Source organism: Budorcas taxicolor, chromosome 9, assembly GCF_023091745.1.
Source record: "Budorcas taxicolor isolate Tak-1 chromosome 9, Takin1.1, whole genome shotgun sequence".
In the NCBI taxonomy this organism is placed as follows: Eukaryota; Metazoa; Chordata; class Mammalia; order Artiodactyla; family Bovidae; genus Budorcas; species Budorcas taxicolor.
In genome coordinates this window covers 44,338,536-44,364,638 of record NC_068918.1, presented here as the reverse complement: position 1 = coordinate 44,364,638, position 26,103 = coordinate 44,338,536, and the positions used below count along the sequence as shown (strand labels likewise).

Sequence of the window (26,103 nt, the reverse complement as noted above, 5' to 3'; positions counted from 1 at the left end):
TTATTCTGTTCCGTCAAGAATGCTCATTCGGCACATAGTTATGGGGCATCTGTTCGATGTCAGGCTCCGTGCCAAGTTCTGCTGATTCAGTGGTGAGGAAAACAGATCATAGCTTCATCGTCTTGGAGCCGACACGCTAGTGGAATTGAGGGGCATTCCACAGATGATTTCACAAATAAGGGTAAAAATCACAATAGAAATAAATGCTGAGGCTCGTGGTGTTGGGAAAAGTGTAAAAAGGCTTTTGACCTGCTCTGAAGTGGTGGTGAGGGGGCCTTCCCTGAGAAGGTGGGGTTGGGGGTCTGAAGGATGTGACGAGATAATGAAGTGAAAGCTAGAGGGTGGAGAATGCTTCAGAGAAAAATTCATGTGCAGAGGCCCAGTGCAGTGTCAAGGGGGAAAGCAGTGACAGTGGAGTGCAGTGGGATGCTGAGAGCCAGGGAGAGGGAGCAGGGAGATGATGCTCGAGGGTGGGGCGTGCAGGACCCACCACACCTGGGTCTTTAGTCTAAAAACGGTAGAAGCCACTGAGGAGGGGTTTTAGTCAAGGAGTGACAGCACCTGGAAAGCTAACAGTGGCTTCTGATTGGAGGAGAGCACACATCACTATAGGAAGGCATTACTGTCTGTTGCTCTGGTTCAGGTCAGAGAGGATTGTAGTAGCTTGGTGAAAGGAGGTGGCAAGGAAGAGAGAAGACCATTTAAGGGCTGTGGAAAGGTAGAATTTTCAGGTCTTGGTGCTGGATCGGATATTGAGAATGAGGACCCTACTGAGTCCTAGGTCTCTGGAGGTGGTGCTATTCCATGAGAGCTGTGTGGGGTGGAGGCACCATTTGCATGGTGGTGAAACTAATCCATACAGCTGGATGGTGGTGCAGTTGGGTGTATGTTGGTAAAATTCATCAAGAAAGGGATTCTAGAAGAGGTGGGGGTGGGTGGGATGGGTGAAGGAAATTACCTGTGCTTTTGGCAGTATTAAGTTTGAGCTGTCTTAAGGTATTCAACTGAAGATGTCAAATAGGAGATTATTGTATGTTTGGTTATCATAGAAACTCTGATATAGTTTTTAATCGGGGTTGGAATTGCCTAGAGATAAAAGTCAGAGAAGGTGATGGCACCCCACTCCAGTACTCTTGCCTGGAAAATCCCATGGACGGAGGAGCCTGGTAGGCTGCAGTCCATGGGGCCTTGTAGAGTTGGACACAACTGAGCGACTTCACTTTCACTTTTCACTTTCATGCACTGGAGAAGGAAATGGCAACCCACTCCAGTGTTCTTGCCTGGAGAATCCCAGGGATGGGGGAGCCTGCTGGGCTGCCATCTATGGGGTCGCACAGAGTCGGACTCAACTGAAGCGACTTAGCAGCAGCAGCAGAGATAAAGTAGACCGTTGAACTCTGAACCTCACAGAACTGGAGCACATAATGATTAGTTAGAGAGGGTGGAGCAAGAAAACTGTGTAACTAGAGAGGAAGAGGGAAAACCAGGAGAGGATGGAATCATAGAAGCCAAGAAGTAGCAAGATTCAAAAGGAGAAAGCATTTATCCGCTTTGAATGCTGCCAATATCCAGTAAGTCAAGGACTGAAAATGATATTTGGATTTAATGACAGTCCAGCTAAGGTACTGAGGTGGACTTGGAGGCCAGAGGCACCTGGCATCCCAGGTCACTATGCCACCATGTAAATCCTGGAACCACGTCGTAACTCTGAGCAGCCCCAAGAAGGCAGCGCCTCCCAATGGGTAGAACAGAAATTGAGTTGTAGGAAACAGAGGGTTAAGCTCTTAATTTTCTCCCACACCAGAGTTTGCAGTAAGGCTCATACCTACTCTTGAGAGTACTTATTCATCCAGCAGACTTTGTTAGGTACTGTCATGAAAGCTGGGTGCGAGGTGATAGTGGAGAGGAAAGATGCAACTACGGTACGTGTGTAACTGTCGTCTAGGCCTAGTGTACACATCCCTAACACAGGCACAAATTGTAGGAATTCAGAGAATGGAAAGCTTAGTAGAAGATCTGGAATGCACAATCAAAAATAGAAACATGAAATGCACAACCAAAAACAGCATATTTCAGGGCCAGAAGCCTTCTGGAAATCTGAGATAATTAACACCTTAGGATTTACTTCAGAGTGTCACTGGTAGCTCATTAGGCTTTCTCTGGTGCTTTTTCCTTTGCACTTTTGCAAACAAATTTTCAAAGGTTTGCTTACCAGGTTGAAATTTCAAAAAATAAATTTTTCTGAAAACTCTTTTAAAGGTGCAGCTTTTATGATTCATATATTCCAATAGCAAACTAAATTTAACTGAAATACCCAAAAAGTCAACACTGCTTTTGGTAGAAAATATAGTGAAAAAAGGTATGTCTTTCTTCTTTCAACCTGGATTGACTCTAGTTTTTTTTAATATTTTGAGAATGTCCCTACTGAATAAGTGGACGTGGTCAAATGTGGATTTTGATATTTGACTTAAGAAATATGAATCTTGTTTTTTTTTGGAAGTCTATCTCCACTAAGAATTAACTGTACTTGATCATTCCTTAAATGTTTCCTGAAGGACTTAAGACACATTTTATGTGAAATTTTAGCTCTGAGAAACTGGTTTTATAATGCAAAAGAGGTTTGATATGAGGGGGTAATCGTAAAACAATTCAGGATAAGACTGCTGTTGTAGCTGACTTCACATAATCCATGAAAGCCCCTTTTATTAGCACCACCCTGAAAGTGAGCCTGGAAAAGCACCTTCTCGGTTTTCCCTTCTGGGTTCCCTGCTGCACAGGGATCACCTGGGATGGTGCCTACCAGACACTGTTTTTCTGTGTTTTACCCTTCACTTTTCCCACCTGCACCTCCCCTACCCACAAGGAAAATCGGCCAACACTTTCTTGTACTGAATTCTCAGTTTTCCTGTGTTATGTGTGGGTGGGATGGGGGTCGGATGGGGAAAGTGGTTGTCACATACCTTTTTGAGAATTTAATAAATTCCTCTTTCTTGTACAAAATGCATGCATGCTTGCAGCTTCAGAAAAAGAGTGGCACAGAACAGCAGGGGCTGTCACGTGCTCGAAGTCTGTTCATGGATCGCAGGTTGCAACCTTCTGCCGTGACCATCCTGGGCACCAGGATCTGAAGGCACTTTCTCAGACACATCTTTCACTGTAGTAGTCTCTTGCTTTAGGGGCTTCCCCGGTGGCGCTAGTGGTAAAGAACCCGCCTGCCAATGCCTGAGACAGAAGAGATGCAGGTTTGATCCCTGGGTTGGGAAGATCCCTGGGTATGGAGGAGGGCATGGCAGCCTATTCCAGTATTCTTGCCTGGAGAATCTCCATGGACAGAGGAGGCTGGCGGGCTAGTCCATAGGGTCTCAAAGAGTTGGACACAACTGAAGCCACTTAGCACGCTTTTGTTTTAGAGCCAGTGATGACTCCACAGTTGCTGCTCTTAAGTTCTGGCACTGTGCCATTTGCAGCCCCAGGTCAACTGACCCTGCTTATCCCGGTCATCACACCTGGCACTACTCCCAGCACTGTGGCTGTCCCCCCTTACTGTCTTTTTAGTTCGTGCCCTCCTACATATGTTTGATCCTGAACATTTGTGCCTGACCCCTGGCTCAACGTGGCTGTACCTTCCTCTCCTCCTAAGATCAGTGCACCAAGCTTTAGTGCCATGCTTATTTCCTTCATGAAAACCCCACTCCTGATTAGCTCTACCAGAGAGTATTTTTCCTTATTTTAGTTCTCATCTACTTGCCACTCAGTTTTCTACATAGCTATGCGGTGAAGCCTTCTGTTGTTCTCCGGTCATTTTGAGTGTTTCCTTAATTAGAAAGTGTATCAATGACAGGAGCAAAGTCCCACAGTGTCAGAGCAGGAAAGGACATTAGTAGTGAAATCCTTCATCTTTTATTCCCCTAGCAAAAAAGTGGCAGTAAGTTATAGCTGTGATGAGTGTGTGCATGTATGTATGTGTGGATACGTTCAGACTACCCTTTTAGGGTCATATGAGAATCTCAAGGAGGGGGAAAGAGAGGAAAACTCAGAGACTGAAAAAGCCTTTCCTCAGGTGATTCTAATGTCCCTCCCTGCATCTCTACCACCATCACTAGTCCCCTACTGTCCCGCATCTGTGAGAATCACTACCTAATGCAGACTGGCTTCTGAGCTAGCCTGGGAAATAAGTAGGCAACCTGTTTCACCCCTTCCTTGCCCACGTGCCTTGCCGAAAAATTAAATGAGCACTCAGTGCCAGAGATTTAGAGGGAAAAGAGACAGGAAGAACAGAGAAATGAGTTATCTGTGGATTGTCTGTGCTCCTGTCTACCCACCAACACACACGTCTGCATACCTTTACACACATTTGAACACACTTGTGCATCCCTTACCCGTGCACACACATTCTCATTCTCCTATTTTTTTTGTAAACTTATATTTGATTTATAGTATATGCAGATTTCCATATTATAGGGGTTAGAAGGACTTGCAGGAGAGCTCCTAAAGCACTGGGTCTCTTGGTGGTGTTCTCACAGGATCCATGTGCTGGTATGATCTTCTATGGCTGGGCCTCTGTGTCCGTGGGATCTACATGCACAGAGGACTGACCAAGAGTCTTGAGCACCTGTGGATTTTGGTGTCTGCAGTGGCTCCTGGAACATATCCCCGGTGGATATTGAGGGGCACAGCTTTACCTGTTTTTGCTGAGCCTCACACTGGATAATTTCACATAGGCCACAGAGAACTCTCCAGACTGATTTGAGTTGGATCACACTACTGTCCACATGAGAAAGCAGAAGCATGGAGAAGCAAACTGGCTTATCCAAGGGAGACAGAGCTGGGGCCGGGACACAGGTCGCCCAGACTTTTCATTCACTGGTTGGTCTTCTTTGGTTTCATAGTCCCTTTGGTGTCTCACACAGGACACGTTTTATAAGCCTTCCCTTCTTTTTAAGGACTTTGAGATCCTGCTCTTATTTCATTGCCATATGCACAGACACTCACCCCAGCCATCTGGGGAAGGGAAAAGTCCTATCTGGCGGGGGAATGAGTATGCAGATGAATTCTTTTTATAATTACCCAGAACAAGGTTGTTGAAGGTATGAGTTATTTAGCCAGCTTCTTCAGATTTAGATTCAAAGCCGTTCTCATGTTCAGAAAATATTTTATTTTGTACAGAACCTTCGGGACATTCATTCTTTCTCAATGTGTGATCTCACTTCTCAGCATGTCTCTCTGGCTTTGGTAGCTCACTGAAAGCTCGTACACCACCAGCATTAACTTGACCCCCGGCTGAATTCTTTGCCTGTCAGCTCCTGCCCTCCGGGCTGTTATTCATGGTAATATCAAAGATGGGAGCAGCTGGAATCAGATGCCTGTGATTATGAAGACAGTAATTACTGATCACGCCGACACCAGCAATCGTAACTAGTGCTTGAATAATTGAAAATGTTACCTACGAGGCAAGCAGTGATTCAAGGTGTCAGAAAAAAAGGCATTATATAGAGTAGCCTAGGCAGTAATAGAAGGGCTTCCCTGGTGGCTCAGTGGTAGAGAATCCGCCTGAAATGCAGGAGATGAGGGTTCACCGCTGGGTCAGGAAGATCCCCTGGAGAAGAAAATGGTAGCCCGATCCAGTATTCTCGCTTGGGGAATCCCATGGACAGAGGAGCCCGGCGGGCTGCAGTTCATGGGGTCACAAAAGAGTCGGACACGACTTAGCAACTAAAACATGACAGCGACAGGCAGTAATATAATGTTTTCATTCTTGTTTTTTTCAGGTAGTCTGGCTAAAATTGCTCTGTGGAGGTAATGAACTTTGAGTTTAACCAGTTGTCTTTTTTAACTTCTTTACAAAATAGAGTTATAAGATCTGGAGGAATGCTGTTTAGGGTGAACAAGTCAGTTTTCTTCACTTCGTCGGGTTATTGTGAGATAGAAAAGTGCCCCATATGCTACAGAATGAGTACAGCTGCTAGAGTGAGTTTGATGAGGTTGTTTGCTTCCATTGCGCTTCCATGTGTAGAAAGTATGTTCAAACTCATCGTTTCACTTAATGGCAGTGAAAGTATTTGTGGAAGAAGTTGTTTTACCTGTCTTAGGGAGAAGTAAGTGTTGGCTAAGAAAGGCTAATTGATTTGCCCAAGTTACACAGATAATGCATTGTGAGGTTAGGTTAGAATGTAAGATTTGTTCATGATTGTGGAACACTTTACATATTTGTCAGGTGGCAGACAATTCTATAATATATGTTTGCTATATTTCTAGTATTTAGGGGAAAATATAAGAGATACTGTCTTCTTTGGAGGAATATTTTGGATCTGATCTTCTATCAGAAGAATAAATAGTCATAGGAAGGAAAAAAATGCTTTTAATAGACTTGTAAAATTTTCTTCACTGGAAGACCGATCGCTTTTACTCTTACATGTATAACTCTGAGTGAATGAGTGAGTCGCTCAGTTGTGGCTGACTCTTTGTGTCACTCTTGTGTCTCTGTCCCTATGGACACAGCCCACCAGGCTTCTCCACCCACTGGATTCTCCAGGCGAGAATACTGGAGTGGGTTGCCATTCCGTTCTCCGGGGATCTTCCCGACCCACGGATTGAACCCAAGTCTTCGGCATTGCAGGCAGATTCTTTACTGTCTGAGCCATCAGGGAAACCTATAACTCTAAGAATATAACTATTTTGATAACTGTTTTTACGTATAGGATATGACTACCCTATATTGGATGTTCCCATATTTTTGTATTGAATTTGTAAATCTCTTATTATGACCTACCCTCAAATATTGTAGTTTTAGTTTGGAAAGCATTTGTTTGAGAAATGTGATGTAGCTTCCCATATTTCGTTTTTATTTGTTGTTTTTGATCCTTACCCCCCTGTGTCAGCACATTGCTGTGCCAGCTCTTCATGCTGGTGTAGACGGTGCATAGCAGGGCCAACTCGTAACACTTTTCAGTGCTCACCTGAGGCCATCTAACCCATAACTTTGTTTTTTCTCCTAGAGAGCTAGAAGCCCACCTCCAACTCCTATAGATCTGAAATCCCAGGATGTACCCTAAGATTGAAGCATGTCAGGAGAACCTTTTGGGGCAAGCTCTACTGGATGTCACAGACCTTATGGAGAGAATCAAAGCTTACAAGCTTGGTTCCAGCCCAGTGGGCCAGTGTCAGAACAAAAGCTTGAATCCAAGTGCAGCATAGTGGCTGCCACCAGATTGTCCTCTGGCCCAAGTCCATGTGGACTCAAATCTAAGTTCTAGAAAGGGAGGGATTCTTTACAATGAGTAAGAAAGATAATGCATTGGTTGAAATCTCTAAGGGATCCTGAATACATGGTAGCACTGGAGTAGTGTGCTGTGCTGGCACTTAGAATTGTGGTCATTTTAGGAAAGGGTACTTTTGGGCAGTGAGTACTTTGGATGAGTGTCCTTGCCGCATCTCAGGACTCTCATGAGCTTTACTGCCACTGTCAGTGATGTTAGCAGGAGCCTGTGCCCTCTGGGGTACGCGTCTGTAGATTAGTGGGCATGGTTGCACAGTAGACAAGTGAGAATGGAGGGGCTGACAAGATGGTTATGTTTTTTGAGAGTCCATGAGATACATCCTGAAACTGACAACCTCTCTTGCCTTTGCAGTTGGAGTTTCCAAAGTTATAGGTGTGGGTGCAAGACCAGAAAGGAGATAGAACAGTTTCTGGAATCCTAGTGTTTTACTGAAGTGCCTGAGAAATAAAGGGTGTATATGAATGATAAAATGTGATTTAGTTTGTTTTATAAAAAAGTATTCACCTTACTGAAGAAGAAATATCAACAGAATTAACGTTTCAAACATTTAAAATGTGAGTTGAGGACAAAAAAGTCTATTTTGCAAAATTGATATGTATCATTCTAACCAACATAACCATTCAAAATTATTATAGTATTTTCAGTTTCTACTGAAAGTTGTTTTTTTACATAAAACCTTCATCCAGATCCCATTTAGCTTGCTTGATTTTTTCATATCACTTATCACTCTCTGGCACACCCTGTAATTTGCTTAATTTTCCATGGTTATGGTTTATCTTCTCATGTATAAGTTAAGCTCCACGGGGAATGCATTTTGTCTGTTCTGCTTGCTGATATAAAATGAAATGCCTGAAACATGGAAGCACTCGGCAAATACTTATTGGTTATTAAAAATCTATGAACTTGGAATTATATATGTTTTGTGAGGAAGAGACAGTGAACAATAGGGACATGGAGAACTCTTTTATGAGATAGATCGTTAGACAGATTACCTATGGGTGAGGGTGTAGTTGTGGCAGGCTACTTTCAAATTTGTGACTTTTAGCTTATGCTTTTGCTCTTCGTAAGCCTCCAGCTCAGCAGCAGATGCCAACCCTGCTCTTACAGTCCTGGGGGAAGATCCTAATGAGATCACCGCTCTTACTTTTATTTCCTTTCCTATTCATCCAGATACTTTGTTTCATACCTTAGTTATTCAAAAGGATAAAATTTAACTTGATGCAAATTGGCTGGCTAAGGAAAAAGAAAGGGGATGGCCATTAAATTAACCAAGAGCAATTACAGGACGATACATACCTTTAGGTTCCAGATACTAAGAGGGGGGGATACGTTTCATTCAAAATGTTCTTAGCAATTTTTGTAAAAGTGAGCTTTGATTAGTTACTTTATTTAAAGCATTTATAAGTAAAACAAAACCCCTTGTTCAGTTTCTGAACATCGATCCTGGAGAAAGCCAGTATAAAGAAAGCCCTCTCCAGATTCTCATTGAAAAGGATGCCGTATAATCAGTGTCCTGAGCAGTGTCTTCCAGGGATCTTTCCAGGGTTATCACAGCACCTTCTCTAGGCTTTTATTCACCTTATGCTTTAGTATGTAGAGTGGCAATGATTTGAAGGTACAGATGAGGAGGTATGATAGGGTTGAAGTCTGTAGCCATTTTTACTCTGGTGTTATTTAATGATGACAGCTAGAACTTTTGTTGATTTTTTATGTTCTTAGCATTGTTCTTAATATTTATACTGGCTCTTAAACTTCTGTAACTATGCTGTGTGGTAGATAGTGTTATTATCATTTTATAGAAAGGGGAGACAGACACAGAAGGGTTACATCTTTGTCCAAGGTCCTATTGCTAGTGGGCTGGGAGTTGAAACCAGACAATTTCATGATAACATTTGCACCATTATCCTTGTGCTAAATGCCTTTCTGAAGCCAAAGACCAGATTTTAGAGGGTCCACAAGAGAAATGGTTGTGCTGAATATTTTCCAGAAAATTATCTCTGATACCTGACATCTTGGAAATAATTGAACATTTATGAAAGAAATTGTTGCTTACTGGAAATCCCTGGAGTCCAGCTATTCTGCATTGGTCATTCAGATGGCAACACAGTCTGTGACAGGGGTGTGAACTCTAGTCAGACTTTGCTAGGTTCTTAATCCCAGCTCTGTCACTTCCTAACTCACTGACCTTGGGACAGTTACTTCATATTTACGTCAAACTTGATGTTGGATTGATATTCTCTGCTTGGTAGATTCCTAGAGGTGGCATTCTTAGCAATTTCCCTAGAGAGACTCAAAGTTCTTGTTGTTTTTAATAGTATGTGGATAAAAAGTATTTAGCTAAGATACTTTTAAATAGTTCCCGCGACTTAAAATTTTTGTGATGTCAGTGGGAAAGTCTGTTTTTCTCTTCTACAGAATTATTGAAACCATAGGATACAATTATGGTATGTTTTCTTCATGAATAAAAATGGTGATTTTGTTTTACTTATAGCATATAGCACTATATACTGTATATCCTGTAAGAGGTAGAATATCACCAAAGGGCAATAATATCTTCATTTGAAAATACACTTAAAAACTGTGTGATCTTAGACTTGGCACATTGGGAAAATTAGGATTGATAAAGAAAGGATTCTACTTCAGTCATTGTGAAATACCAAACATGATGGATTTGACAGCCTTTCCCCCCTTCCCTGACCTCCCCCACACTCTTCTCTCTGAGATTTATCCCCCCACTTGTTGAACCCACCCAAGCCTATTGACTGAGCCAAGGAAACAGACTCCACTCTCCTCCTCCTCTTCTGACTCATGCCAGAAAATCATGGAGCGATTCAAAACATGTCTCAAGTCACACAACAGAATGCGGAAAACTTTCTTGTCTGGCTTTGGAATATCCTTTCATATTCTTTTGTCATTAATGACATTTTAGATGAACTTCATTTCTTCAGAGGTCTCCCTGGCCACTCAGCAGACATGCATCGACTGTCACATCACATCGTTTTGTTCAGTGTTGCCCCAAAGTTTTAAAGTAACATTAATTTTTAAATTAAATTTGGATTTCTTTTTGGTTTTGATATCTTGGTTAAGATTATGTGCATATTCTGTAAAAGACTTGTAGTGCCTTTTTAGTGACAGAGAAAAGTGTTTTTGGAGATGTTTAGAAGTTCTGCATTTGTGATAAAACTGCGTTAACTTCTGGAACAATAACTATTTTGTAAACAATTCATTTTATACCAAGTCTTCTGGGAACAAAGTTCCTTCTTACACAGAGATCAGCGGGACATGGTCCCTACCCCTGTAATTCATAAAGATACCAGTTAAGGTGCAGCTCAACTCAGCTGAAGGAACTTAATCTCATGCCCACGTCCTTTCTTCTACTTTACATCTCTTTTGTAAAAGAAAATTATGCTTTAAAAAGCAGTAGCTTTTATCACTTGTCATGTTAGGAAAAAAAAGACGTTTTACAAAGTCATTGTAATCTTACTCTTTTACATGCCGTCCTGGCATATGGTAAAAGCAGTTTAAATGTTGAATGAGTGAGAGAAAAGATGCTTAGTGAATAGTTATAGTAAATTCTTTGTTATTCAAGCCTGGTCAGATCTCTGTTTTCATGGAAAACCAAATATTGTGTCTGAGAGAATTAGCATGTTTATTATGAGATGAGAAGTGCAACACACTCCAAGATATGGGGGCTTCTGTTATACTTTTGTAAAATAAGAACCCTATACAGCTGGAGATGCAGGATAGCTTACTGATTAAAAAAGAGTGGGTCTGGATATAGACTGCTTCCCAGGTGGTGCTAGTGGTAAAGAATCTGCCTGCCAGTACAAAGACGCGGGTTCCATCCCTGGGTCAGGAAGAGCCCCTAGAATAGGAAATGGCAACCCACTCCAGTATTCCTGCCTGGAAAATTCCATGGGCAGAGGAGCTTGGTGGGCAGCAGTCCACAGGGCCGCAAAGATTCAGACATGACTGAGTGACTGAGGGCTACTACTAGGATGTAGACTACCTACCTAGGTTTTCACCCTAGCTCCCATACTGGTTGTGTAACCTTCCTGAAGTTACTTAATTTCTCTAAACCCTGATTTCCTAATCAGGAAAATGGGCATAAAATAGGGCTTACCAAAAGGGCTTCCTGTTAAAGATGGCAGATTGAACACGTCTACATTGCATCTTCAGCTTCAGGTACAGAGTTCTTATTTTGCAAGAGTATAACTTAGAAGCCTCCTTACATTTCAGTGCATTGTACTTTTCATCTGGGAAGCCTCCTCTTCTCTCTCTGCATCTTTCAATGTTCCTCCACTTACCTTCCTCCCCTATTCTAACCAACATCCAGCTTGCCTTTGGTAGGGCGATATGGTGCAGCAGAATGTAACAGATGGATGTGAATCTCAGCTTTACCAGTTCCTAGGTTTTTTTTTTTTTTTTCCTTTTTAAACCTCAAGCATTTTAGCCTGCTGGGCCTCTGCTTTTTCTTTGGAAAAAATGGGTCCATAATTCTTACAATGCTAGGTCAATGTAAGAACTGTATGTAATATTGCATGTAAGCCTAGCCTCTTTAAGTACTTGAACTGTGATGCTTCACCAGTTTTAATGCTTTTTGCACATGTGAGATACATATCAGCTTTTCAGTACCTCAGCGATCAATTTAAAGTACAGCTTCAATTTTAGAAAATGTAAAATGAGAGGAAATTGTGAATCTCCCAGCTGAAGAAAATGCAGAATGTCTTGTACTATTAGGGTGATGTTAATGTGGATAGCAGGAGACATAAGAGACACAGATTTGATCCCTGGGTCAGGAAGATCCCCTGGAGGAGGACTTGGCAACCCACTCCGATATTCTTGTCTGGAGACTCTCATGAACAGAGGAGCCTAGTGGCCTACAGTCCATGGGGTCACAAAGAGTTGGACATGGCTGAAGCTACTTCGCATTCTATGTGGATGTTATCCCTTACTTGAAGGTTATAAACTATTTGAAGGACAGAGACCATTTTTAATTCTTTTGTGTCTGTCATCACATCTTGTTCAGTGATTACTGGAAATATATTAAGCCTTTAGTAGATACTTGAATGAATGAAGCGTCCATGTTGTAAAATTTAATGGTAAAACTTTCTCTGTTGGAAAGTGGAGTTTGGATTACATCTAGATCGTATGTTAGAGGACTGTAAACTGATATTTTATATTTGTTAGAAGGCAGTCATTAATAAGTAGAATGTTCATTCATTGTCTGAATAATAACTTTTTCATACAGATTTTTTTAGTGAAATAAAATAATTATATAAATGTAGCATATTGTTTTTTCCGTACAATAATATTTTTGTCATACAAATATTTTTATATATTCAAGATCTACATTTTACCATCTACAGACATGCAAATACTTGGTTTAATTTTCAGTGGTCTGAGAACTATAAGAAATTCTTTAATGAAAAAATTTTCATGGCAACATTTTTAAAAAGCACATTAGGATGTTATAATTGCAGGGTAGGTTATTTTGACAAGACTGTGTAACTGATCTAAGCATTTTATGTTTCTATTCACAGAGGAGTGGTGGAGCTAAAAATTAAAGAACTGGAAAGGGGTGTGTTACTGTGACTGGAAGAACTGACTTAAACGTTATATTTTATTTTGGTTCACGAGGTCTCCAGCTGTATTCATGAGGGTGACTGCATATTCATCCTTGTTCTTATTAGAGGAGTTTTTAATATTCAGTGCAGCATTTCCTTTTAGGGCATGCATTCTGATAGTATGGGCTTCACAGGTGGTTCAGTGGTAAGGAATCCACCTGCCAGTGCCAGAGATCTGGATTCAAACCCTGATGTGGGAAGATCTCCTGGAGAGGGAAGTGGCAACCCAGTCCAGTATTCTTGCCTGGGAAATACCATGAGGGGCCTGGAGGGCTACAGTCCATGGGGTTGCAGAAGAGTCAGACATAAGTGAGTAACTTAACAACAACATTTTGATAATATTCACTAAAACATTGTGATTTAATACATGCAAATAAGCTGGCCTTATGATCGCATGTTCTTCATTCTAAAACAGGGATACATTATACGTTTACTTTTTCTGCTTTGGGGGATATTGTGAGAATAATGGTAGGCCCAGGGTGTTCAAGATAATGAGCAAGATAGATATGGATCCTGCCTGTATAGACAGGATTATCAAATTTTTATGACTGAAAGTGCAAAGCCACAGAAAATAAATGGGGGTACAATTAGTAATTACACTGGGACAATAGAAAAAACTATGGCTACTCCAAGATGGCTCATTCTCCTTAAAGAGCTCACTATCTTGGGGTGAGTAGAAATGAGGCTAAGCCAATAGCTTCTAACCCCCCTCCCCCAAACAAGTAATTATACAGAGTGCTAATTATGCTGTGTGTTTGGATGTATAGGTGTTACTGGAGCTCATAGAAGAGTAAGGAACTGGGACCTTGGGGAGTTTTAAGGAAGGCTTCCCAGAGGAGGTGACCTTGGGACTTGCAAGATGAATAGGAGCTAACTAGGTAAAAAGGACATGGGAAGTTCTGGGCAGAGAAGATGGTTGGTACCAGTATCCTGAAGGGAGGGAATAGCTCAGTGTGGATGAGTGGATCTGCATGATAGATGTTATACCATACTGCTGCTGTTGCTGCTGCTTAGCCTCTTCAGTCGTGTCCGACTCTGTGTGACACCATAGACGGCAGCCCACCAGGCTCCCCAATCCCTGGGATTCTCCAGGCAAGAACACTGGAGTGGGTTGCCATTTCCTTCTCCAATGCGTGAAAGTGAAGTCGCTCAGTCGTGTCCGACTCTTTGTGACCCCATGAATTGCAGCATGCCAGGCCTCCCTGTCCATCACCAACTCCCAGAGTTCACTCAGACTCGCGTTCATCGAGTCTGTGATGCCATCCAGCTATCTCATCCTCTGTCGTCCCCTTCTTCTCCTGCCCCAGTTCCCTCCCAGCATCAAAGTCTTTTCCAATGAGTCAACTCTTCGCATGAGGTGGCCAAAGTACTGGAGTTTCAGCTTCAGCACCATTCCTTCCAAAGAAATCCCAGGGCTGATCTCCTTCAGAATGGACTGGTTGGATCTCCTTGCAGTCCAAGGGACTCTCAAGAGTCTTCTCCAACACCACAGTTCAAAAGCATCAATTCTTTGGTGCTCAGCCTTCTTCACAGTCCAATTCTCACACCCATACATGACCACTGGAAAAACCATAGCCTTGACTAGACGGACCTTTGTTGGCAAAGTAATGTCTCTGCTTTAGAATATACTATCTAGGTTGGTCATAACTCTTCTTCCAAGGAATAAGCATCTTTTAATTTCATGGCTGTAGTCACCATCTGCAGTGATTTTGGAGCCCCCCAAAATAAAGTCTGACACTGTTTCCGCTGTTTCCCCATCTATTTCCCATGAAGTGATGGGACCGGATGCCATGATCTTCATTTTCTGAATGTTGAGCTTTAGGCCAACTTTTTCACTCTCCTCTTTCACTTTCATCAAGAAGCTCTTTAGTTCCTCTTCACTTTCTGCCATAAGGGTGGTGTCATCTGCATATCTGAGGTTATTGATATTTCTCCCGGCAATCTTGATTCCAGCTTGTGTTTCTTCCAGTCCAGTGTTTCTCATGATGTACTCTGCATATAAGATAAATAAGCAGGGTGACAATATACAGCCTTGACGTACTCCTTTTCCTATTTGGAACCAGTCTGTTGTTCCATGTCCAGTTCTAACTGTTGCTTCCTGACCTGCATACAGATTTCTCAAGAGGCATGTCAGGTGGTCTGGTATTCCCATCTCTTTCAGAATTTTTTACAGTTTATTGTGATCCACACAGTCAAAGGCTTTGGCATAGTCAATAAAGCAGAAATAGATGTTTTTCTGGACCTCTCTTGCTTTTTCCATGATCCAGCGGATGTTGGCAATTTGATCTCTGGTTCCTCTGCCTTTTCTAAAACCAGCTTGAACATCAGGAAGTTCACGGTTCATGTATTGAAATCTTACTGACTCTATTTCTTCTTTAATTTTCATATAATCTATATATTTTGATTTTAGTGTGACTTCAAAAGTTGTAGTTTTATGGTTTATTATAAAACTTGGAATTAGAGCAGAATAATTAAGAGTACAAACTTTGGAGTCAAACAGTTTTAATCCCTGAGACTACCAATTTCTAGTCCTGTGCCTTTTGTGAATTACTTATATCCCTGGGTTCTTTTATCAGTAAAATGAAAATGATATCATCCACATTAGGTTATTATGAGTATTAAATGAGATCATGCATATGAAGTACCTCTTATTGTAAGAGCAATCAAATAAAGCATTTGGCTGTGGTAGTAGGTAAAGTTTGAACATTCTTTGGCATTGCCTTTCTTTGGGATTGGAATGAAAACTGGCCTTTTCCAGTCCTGTGGCCACTGCTGAGTTTTCCAAATTTGCTGGCATATTGTGTGCAGCACTTTCACAGCATCATCTTGTAGGATTTGAAATAGCGCAACTGGAATTCCATCACCTCCACTAGCTTTGTTCATAGTGATGCTTCCTAAGGCCCACTTAACTTCACATTCCAGGATATCTGGCTCTAGGTGAGTGATCACACCATTGTGGTTATCTGGGTCATGAAGATCTTTTCTGTATAGTTATGTGTATTGTTGCCACCTCTTAATATCTTCTGCTTCTGTTAGGTCCAGTTCATTTCTGTCCTTTATCGAGCCCATCTTTGCATGAAATGTTCCCTTGGTATCTCTAATTTTCTTGAAGAGATCTTTAGTCTTTCCCATTCTGTTGTTTTCCTCTATTTCTTTGCACTGATCACTGAGGAAGGCTTTTTTATCTCCCCTTGCTATTCTTTGGAACTCTGCATTCAAATGGGTGTATCTTTCCTTTTCTCCTTTGCTTTTTGCTTCTCTTCTTTTCTCAGCTATACAACCATTTTGCCTTTTTGCATTTCTTTTTCTTGGGGGTGATCTTGATCAACAAACTTTCCCTGATGCTGGGAAAGATTGAAGGTGGGAGGAGAAGGGGATGACAGAGGATGAGATGGTTGGATGGCATCATTGACTCGATGGATATGAGTTTGAGTAAGCTCTGGAAATTGGTGATGGACAGGGAAGCCTGGCGTGCTGCGATTCATGAGGTTGCAGAGTTGGACACGACTCAGCAACTGAACTGAACTGAGTAGGTAATAAATAAATTATTATTTATAATTTTAAATTAAAACAAAGTAGCAGATATTTAATAGAGAGGCTTTACCATTATGATCTCAGGAATAAAGCCTGAATGATTTTCTTCTATAGATTAAAAGAGTGGTAGGGTTTTGTAGGAACGGGACAGTTGTGTTCTTTGGCCTAAATTTCTATTCAGTTGGTAAACTGCTCTAATCACATGTTGGACCTTTCCTGTTAGAATTAAGTCATCTCCACGTCTTTTTTGTTTGGAGGGAGAGCTTAGATGTTTTCACCTTCTGAAAGGGCAAGCATCCTTGTTACCTTCAGGAATGATGTTCCATGCAGGAAAGTATACCAGTGGGGTACCTTGAATGTTTACCTTTGAAACTAAAGGGATATCTAATATCATTTATTGCACACCATGTGATGATGTACTGGTATTAAAATATACTAATTTACTGGTGTTAAAAATATACCAATTTATGAAATAATCAGAATTAAAGATAAATTATCATATGCAATCTAATGATACTATAAACTATATGTAGTAAAATATAAGAAATATTAGTGAATAGTAAATAACAGTAATTTTCAGGGATTGATTCATCCTTTAACTCATTTTAACTCCCAGCCTTTAAAGTGGTGTTCATTTCACTGAACATTGTAGAATGGAACAGATTGTAATTAGATAATTTCTGAAGAGAACTAATTTAGTGAGTTGGTCTCCAAACAATAAAGGAAGTTATCTTGAGATTTTTAATTGCTGTATTTGGAATGTCTGAAAAATACAATAAAGTGTGTCCTTTAATTTTGGATTATTGTAATTTTTAGGATTATTGTTCTATATTCACCTTGTTATTGGGAGCTTTTTAAAGTATTAGAATTTCAGAAAGAATAGGTTTTTTTCATGTCTCTCTAATAATAATAAATATTTTTACGCCATCTTAAAGTGTCCATCTCTGTAGTTTTTGTGTTAGGCAATAAGAACTCGGAGTTTATAACTTAGTTTATGAAAGGAATATGTAGCAGTGATAGGTTGCTAGGAAAGTCTCTAAGCTAGTTAAACAACGTGTCGTGAATTATTCTGATCCTCCTTATTGCTCAGTTGCAGTTAAATAATTGAAAATGATGCTCATTTTTAGATTTGTCAAAACTTAGAAATAAATGAAAAGTACAGGTATACTATTTTCAGTAATTGAAAAAGCAAGAAGTATGAATGTATGAAGTGTTTAAAACAACCTGATGTTCAACAACAGTGAAATGAATCCTCAGCAAATTCTGATATATTTGTGTGAATTAGTATAGTTTGAGGGTTTGGATATGGTGTAACAAATACTATATTTTAGATTGGAAATCATAGGTCTCTCTTTTATAAAACTAGCAGAAATAGGCACAGCTTTACGTGTTTCTTTCATGTGTTTTTATACTGTTTTTGCTTTTCAAAATGAAACTTAGAAGAGAGCCTGTTTAAGATGATTCAAACTGGAATTAATTTTGATACTTTAGTATATTAAAAAATGGCAGCTAGACCTTCTAATGAGAGTTGTAAAACATAGTCATGGATTCAGTGTTTATATATGTAAATCTGTTTTTTTATATTTTCTTTCTCTGAGTTATAAGTATTATAAGATATTGAATATAATTCCTTGTTCTATATTGTAAATCATTGTTTATCTATTTTGTATATAGTTGTGTATATCTGTTAATTCCATGCTCCTAATTTATCCCCACTTCCACTTTGGTAATCATAAGCTTGTTTTCTGTGTCTGTGTGAACCTGTTTCTATTTTGTAAATAAATTCATGCATATTATTTTTTTAGATTCTACTTATAAGTGATATCATAGAATATTTGTCTTTCTCTGACTTTACTTAGTATGGTGATCTCAAAGTCCGTCCATGATGCTGCAAATGACAAAATGTTTTTCTTTTTTATGGCTGAGTAATATTCTTTTATATACATACACACACACACACACATGTATACACACACTACATCTTATTTATCCATTCATGTGTTGATGGATCCTCAAGTTGCTTTCATGTCTTAACTGTTATAAGTAGTGCTGCTATGAACATTGGGGTACATGTATCTTTTTGAATTAAAGTTTTAGTATTTTAAGGAATCGCCATACTGTTTTGCATAGTGGCTGCACCAATTTACATTCCCACCAACGGTCTAGAAGTGTTCTCTTTTCTCCACACTCTCTCTAGCATATATTATTTGTAGACCTTTTGATGGCGTCCCCTCTGACAGGTGTGAGGTATCAGGTGCCTCATTGTAGTTTTGGTTTGCATTACTCTAATAATTAGCACTGTTGAGCATGTCTCATGTCTCTGTTGGCCATCTGTGTATCTTCTTTGAAAAACTGGCAGTTTCTGCCCATTTTGGATTGGTTGTTTGTCTTTTTGATATTGAACTGTATGAACTGTTCATGTATTTTGGAAATTAAGCCCTTGTCACATTGTTTGCAAATATTAATATTTTCTCTTAGTCTGAAGGTTGTCTTTTCATTTTGTTTATGGTTTCGTTTGCTGTGCAAAAGATTGTTTGATTAGGTCTCATATGTTTGTTTTTGCTTTTATTTCTATAGTGGGTGTTGTTTGGAAAGCTGGACTGCCACATGTATATCAGTGAAGTTAAAACACTCCCTCACACCATAAACAAAAAGAAACTCAGAATGAGTTTAAAGACTGTGTCCATGGAATTCTCCAGGCAAGACTACTGGAGTGGGTTGCCTTTTCCTTCTCCAGGGGGTCTTCCCAACCCAGGGATTAAACCTGGGTCTCCTGCATTGCAGGCAGATTATTTACCATTTGAGCCACCAGGGAAGCCCCAAAGTATAAGACGTGATACCATAAAGCTCCTAGAAGAGAACATAGGTAAAATGTTCTCTGACATAAATCGTAACTATTTTTTCAAATCTTAATTTTTCCCTCTGGCCATCTGTTTTAATTTTTAATGTAACTCTTTAGCTGTTTTTGGTTCTCAAATTTTAATTTTTAGTCCCTGAAATTCTAATAAGGTGAAAAAACTTTAAAACTTACAAGCATTCTGAAACATTGCCTATCACAAGAGCATTCAGTCAGATTGTTGTATCTTGTCTATAAAATTCTTCAAGTTTCTAAAGTATTAGCATCATGAAGACCCAGAGTATGTTTGTTTTTTTCTTTTTCTTTTTTTTGCATGTAAGTCACTGTGCTTTTCTTTCTTGTTTTTTCATTTAGCTGGAATGCTTGCCGACTCCTCTGCGACCTTGTAAGGCTGAGACCCTGAGGAACCCAGCTGGAGCATGCCGTCTGAACGCTTCCTCAGGTGGGCACTGTAGGATACATCTTGGCTTGGGGTAGTGAGCCTTGTGTGACTTGAAATCCTCCTACTGCAGTGCCTAGGACCGAGCACAGGGGAGGGACTCAACAAGTATTGAAGGAATTAAAGCAAACCAGTCTGTGAGTGTGTGTGAATTTAGTTTGGTAGCACAAGGGCTAACCATTAAGATGTAGTTCCTGCCCAAACTTAGATATGTTTAATGGTTAAGTATTTCAAAGAATACTTTTTATCTTTTTTATTCTTTTAATCTTTTCTTTATTTAGGATGCTAACCTCCCTCAAACTAACGGTATACATCCATAAAGATATATGATGTAATAAATAATCAGAAAACCACATATCACTTGACATGTAGTCAGTATAAAAATATTAATGAGATGTTTTTGCATTCTTTTATTTCATACTGTGTCTTTGACATCCACTTAGAGCCCATCTCAATTTGGACTGCCCATGTTTTACTCAGTAGCCACATGTAGCTAGTGGCTATTATATTGGACAGTGCAGGTTAAGGAGTTCCCCAGAGGAAAGGGTATTGGGGTTGCCTTGCCTAAGCCAGGTCACCCTCTACTCTCACTTGTAAATTTCAAGGTGGCAATTTTGCTTCCATGGAAGACCTTTCCCAATTTTAGAATGACCTTCAAACCTGTATACCCTCGGAAAATGTGGCTCCAGTCTTATGTTTTGTTTGCTTGTTTGTTTAATATTTTAGGAAGCTTTAGGAATATGTTTTTCCTTCCTTCTTTATCCATTCCTCTGTTGATGGATGTTTAGATTGCTTCCATGTTTTGGCTGTTGTAATCTGTGCTGCAGTGAACATTGGGGTGCATGTATCCTTTCTGATCATGTTTTTTTCCAGGTATATGCCCAGGAGTGGGATTGCAGGGGCATATGGTAGCTCTGTTTTTAGTTTTTTGAGGAACCTTCCATACTGTGCTCTATAGTGTTCTGTACCAGTTTATATTCACACCAACAATTTTAGAAGGGTTCCCTTTTCTCCACACCCTCTCCAGTATTTTTTGTTTGTGGATTTTTTTTATGATAGTCATTCTGGCTAGTGTAAGGTGATATCTCATTGTAGTTTTGATTTGCATTTCTCTGATAATTAGCAGTAGTGAACATCTTTTCATGTGCCTCTTGGCCATCTGTATGTGTTCTTTGAAGAAGTATCTATTTAGGTCTTCTCTCTGACGTCATTTTTGGTTGGCACCAGGCTTGGAGGTGATATTGGCATCTAGTGAGTAGAGGCCAGGGATCCTTCTAAACATCTTACAGTGTGCACGATAATGCCCATAGCAAAAAATGTCAGAATGTCTGTTTCCCTGGGGTTGAGAAACCCTGCTCTAGATCTGGCATCCAACCAATATAGCACATGGAAGGAGACCATGGTATCGGTCTGCCACCACTAAGCAAAGTGCTTTATTTCTGGCTACCATGATCCATGTGGATTCTTCTCCAAATTATTTTTTGCTTTAAATTTGCCTTCTCTGACAAACTCTGATCCCTCTGCCATCTGTCCTCCATAGCACCATCATCTCTGCGATGGACTTTCCTTCTCTGCTGCAACACAGACCTTCCTTTCCCCCTTTCTAACTTTCCCTGTGCCCTGTGGAGCTGTTGCACCGGGGTCGTCTTTGTGCTCCGCTGTGTCATCTCCCTCACCCTTTGAAGCTTTGAGCACCTCCTGCCTTCACTGGGCCCCGTCTTTGTCTGGGACACCACTTGTTTTGTAGCTGTCTCAAGTGGTGGCCTTATTTTCTCAGTTCTCATGTACTTTAGGAATGGGTAAAGAGCTTGTTGTCAACCCAGGGCATAGTTTTCCTTCTCAGTCTTTACTCCTTATATTGGTTGTCTGAGAAAACGACAACAAAGACGGGCTCTTCTGAAGGTGGTGCTCTTCAACTCTTGCATCCCCTCCTCCTCCCCACGCCAGCAGGGTGACTTCCTCTCATTCACTGTGCGCTTGGCGTTGGGCTGACAGTCTCTTCTCACCACAAACCCTTTACTCCTTCCTGGTGCCCTCTGTATTCACATGGAGGATCTGCCTGACTTGATGGCCTTGGACCTTCTATCTGCGTGTGGCCTTCTCCCTCATTGAGCCACCTACTCGTGTGGTCACGCTATGGATCTTGCATCCCCAGAAGTTACTCAGTTTCTGAAACCACTGCATCCGCCTTTTTATTCTTACCAGGACCTTCTAGCTTCCTGATTTACCTACCCTCACCATGGTGGTACTTTGACCTCATTGCAGCGTCTCATTTAGTGGCCGGGCCACTCCACCAAATCCATCAATATTTTCCTTCTCTCATTTCCCTTCTTAACCAGTTTATAATCTATCGCTCTTTTAAATCCTTAATTTCTCTTGCTCTCTGCATTTGCCTGACAAAACCCCAACCCAGATGATCCCAAATATCTGTGTTTTCATGCCTACATTGTCCAGTGGAGGTTGGTTCCACTGAATGTTTAGATTCAGCAAGCAAAAAAATAAAATGCCCTAGGTTTTAATGCGTGTTTCTGCTTCATTTATTCCTTCCCTCCTGCTACTCAGAAGGAATCCTTTCTCACAACTGAGCCCAGCCCTGCTTCTGTGTTTTGAATCCCGTCTTTCTTACCTTCTCAGCAGCTTCTGACTGTTGTCTCTCAAGTGTGTTCTGGAGACGCAGCTGTACTTCTGTCATTCTCTCTCTCTCCAGATGAGTTTTGCACCTCTAGCCAAGACCTCTTTCTGAGCTTCAGATCCTGCTCTGGGCCTGTGCTTGTCCTCAGCGTTCCAGCCGTGTGTGTTCTATAGACTCGGTGTCAGGGCCTTGCTCCCTCCTGCCAAAGGATCAGAGCACTTGCTGTTCCTCTGCCTGTGAAACTCTGTTCTCCCCTTTTGCCCTGGTAACTTGTTCTCATCCTTCAGCCTGCAGCTCCAGCATTACTTCATCAGAGAGGCTAGCTTATTTGATTAAAGTTTAACTACCTCAAAAAACTGAGGGTTCTGTGAAAGCTGCTAAAGTGTTCATCATCTTATCTCCAGAACCTGGTATAATACCTGGCACAGGATAGTATATGTATCATTTAATCTTTTATAGCACAGATAATGTTTGAGTGAATAAAGGAAGGAAGGAATGAAATAAGATTATCCATTTATAAATACATTCCTTTCTGCGTAGTCTTCATTATTTCTTGGTCATTTACTAAGCATACTGCATCTTCTTTGCGTATTATTTTGACCCTTACTATTGTTAGCATTAATTTAGAAGTATTTACAAATTGTAAAGTGTTCTATTAAAAATAAATTTAAGTTCCTTGGTGGTTTTTTTTTTTAAAACAGCCTCTCCACTTCCCAGTTGGTGCTAGTGGTAAAGAATCTGCCTGCCAGTGCAAGATACCTAGAGACGTGGGTTCTATCCTTGGGTCAAGAAGATACCCTGGAGAAGGGAATAGCAGCCCACTGCAGTATTCATGGGATTCTGGGAAATCCCATGGACAGAAGAGCCTGGCAGGTTATAGTCAGTGGGGTCTCAAAGAGTCTGGCATGACTTAGCAACTAAGCACCACTTAAATAAATAGAGTCCTTTTCATATTAATGTATTTAATTTGTACTAAAATAGTTTGACTGTAGAATGGAAGTGATTAGGGCACAGTGTATCAATAGACTGAACTGAGATAATCACGCATAATCCTAGTTCTGTTAGGCTTTTTTGTCCAGTCCTTTTCTTTTTGGTGTAATCTATTTAGGAAGTGAGGATCTCTACAGTACTTGACTGTATTTGATATACAGGTATGCGACACCTTATTGGTCACCTTACTTGAAAACTACTTGCATATATTTGCGTATCTAAATGCTAAGTAAACATTGATATGGAAACTGACTAGAATTTTTAAATTTGAATTTCAGGTATTTAAAAACCAGATAACCATTCTGGAATTTATATATTATAAACTGAGTGACTTCAGTCAAAATTTATGCTATAAAAATGAGACTCAGAGATTTCTGTGATCAAAAATGTTCACTGTGAGCTTGAAGTAGTGGTTTGTGATAATGCAGTGCTTCCCTGTGAATGAGCTGTGCCATGTTATGAACTTCATGCTCTGCATTTGATTTTTTAATTTTTATCATCAATTTCAGAATGAAAGTTAAGGATTTAAAGTCATGAATAGTTCTGTTCCTTGAGATCTCATTTATTTATCTCCCTGGTATTGGATGCTACATTTGACCAATCAGATGGTTGCTCCCTGGCATCACTAAAAGGCAATTTCTTGCTCAGGGAGTCTGGGGCTTCCTGTCTTGTACCTGAGAGGGGCTGGGCCCTGTGAGAATCAAGAACAGCCAGACTCATCAGCAGCCTGATGGGGTGTCTGAAACCCTTATATAGTTCATGTGGAAAGACAGGAGGAGCATATCCCCAGGGAACTTGTAGACTGTCCTGTAAAACCATAGCATGAAGTATATATATCATTTAATCTTTTCAAGCAGACACATTTTTTTTAAAGTGAAAGGAAACTAGTAAAAAAATTTTTAACAATATATTTAACCCAATATACCCTAGATGTTATCATTTTGACACGTAATCAGTATAAAAATGTTGAGATATTTTTGCAGTCTTTTATTTAATTTTATGTCTTTGACATCCAGTGTACATTTTCCATTTAGAGCCCATCTCAACTTGGACTGCCCAGGTTTTACTCAGTAGCCACATGTAGCTGGTGGCTATTATATTGGACAGTGCAGGTTTAAGGAGTTCCTCAGAGGAAAGGGTATTGGGGTTGCCTTGCCAAAGCCAGGTCACAAGTTACCCTCTGCACTCACTTGTGAATTTCAAGGTGACAATATTGCTTCTGTGGAAGACCTTCCCCAATTTTAGGATAACCTTCAAACATGTATACCCTCAAATGGAAAATGTGGCTCCTGTCTTACGTTTTGTTTGCTTGTTTGTTTAGTATTTTAGGAAGTTTTAGGAATATGTTTTTCCTTCCTTGTTTGCCAAGGAATGGCAGGACACTGCTCTAAGTTGGTAGTTTGCTAATTTGCAGAAGTTTGATGCCAAAGAAGCCATTTGCGGGGATATGTCTGCTCCCCACCCTAGTTCAGAGACTGTGCGTAATAGTCTTTGAGTCACCTCCTCCCTGGTTTATGATTACTGGCTTTATCCTATGGCCCTGTGGCCTTGCAGCTGTGTTCCGTGGCTGCTTGTGCCTTCACACTTAAAGAGTTGAGGTCTTTTGCGGATTTACATCTTGAGAGTTGAGTGGGAAGTTCCTTTCAGAATACAATACAGTGACTTGTTGATTAATAGGCCTTTATTTCTTGCCAAATGTTGGAGTATTTGTTTCTGCTTTTAAGGATTCCTAACATATTGGTTCCAAAACATTTGGTATCTTGTGCCAAGTGTTGCCTTAAATATTTAGCATGCTGTTTTCTTTAAGCTTGAATGTTTCAAGCCCAGCTGAATGATCCTGTGAAATTGTGCAGCATCCTGATTGTTTCAGAGCTGAGCCCTTAATTCTTTGCCAAATTTCAGTTTACAGCTGCTCTTTCCCTGGCAAGACTTATTCTCTGTCAATAGATATCTGAAATGCAAACACTGATTCAGTCATAAGAATGTGAATTGTGGCTCTATATTTGGAAAATGAGTAAAGAAACACTATAAGGCAATTATTTTAATATATTCTCCTGTTCCACTACAAATGAAATTTCAAAATACATTTATTTGGCATTTAAGGTATATTAAAAGGGAGAAAAGTTATGAGAGTTTCACATAAATGTTCTAAGATTATCATAATTAAAATCTATTTTCTCTCTCCAAACTTAATTATTGCAAAGATAAATGTTTTTAAAGCACGATTTCAGGCATTTCTTATCACTATCTCATGTTATTATGCTAATGTGTATTATTTTTCAAAGATACTTTGATTTTGAGATTATCCACAATCTAAATATATAATTAATGTGGACTTTGTGATTTTTTTTCCCCCTCTAGCATAGATTTTTGAGATCTTAGATGATCATTTTTTGCCTTTGTTTCAGGTTTTTTTGTTCGTTTGTTTTATTTTTTAAGCAGGAGGACAAATGGCATTATTATATTCATGGTAATAGATTCTGAAAATGCCTGCTCTTGTACCATCAGGTTTCTTATCTGTGAAAGAGATGTTATTACCTGCCTCATAGTGTTGTTATGAAGATTAAATGAATTAATAATGTAAATCACTAAGAATAATTCATGGAACATAGTAAGGACTTTGTGCTTGTGAAATGTATAAAAATGTCATCCTTTTAGGAAAGATTTTTCAAAGACTGTCTTAAAGCTTATTTAGCTGATATAATACTTCTATTACTACTCTGCCCCTTCATTTCTTTGAGCCATGC

General features: G+C 40.1%; 1 protein-coding gene across 1 annotated transcript in view; it reads left to right on the top strand.

The window, feature by feature from the left end:
• Positions 1-19,714: 19,714 nt before the first annotated feature.
• The window catches only part of KLHL32 (kelch like family member 32), a 179,224-nt gene continuing 172,835 nt past the window's right edge, over positions 19,715-26,103 (top strand). The window contains exon 1 of the mRNA XM_052645838.1: positions 19,715-19,737. Within this exon, the coding sequence (XP_052501798.1) occupies positions 19,715-19,737 (23 nt within the window). The remainder of the gene's footprint in view (positions 19,738-26,103) is intronic.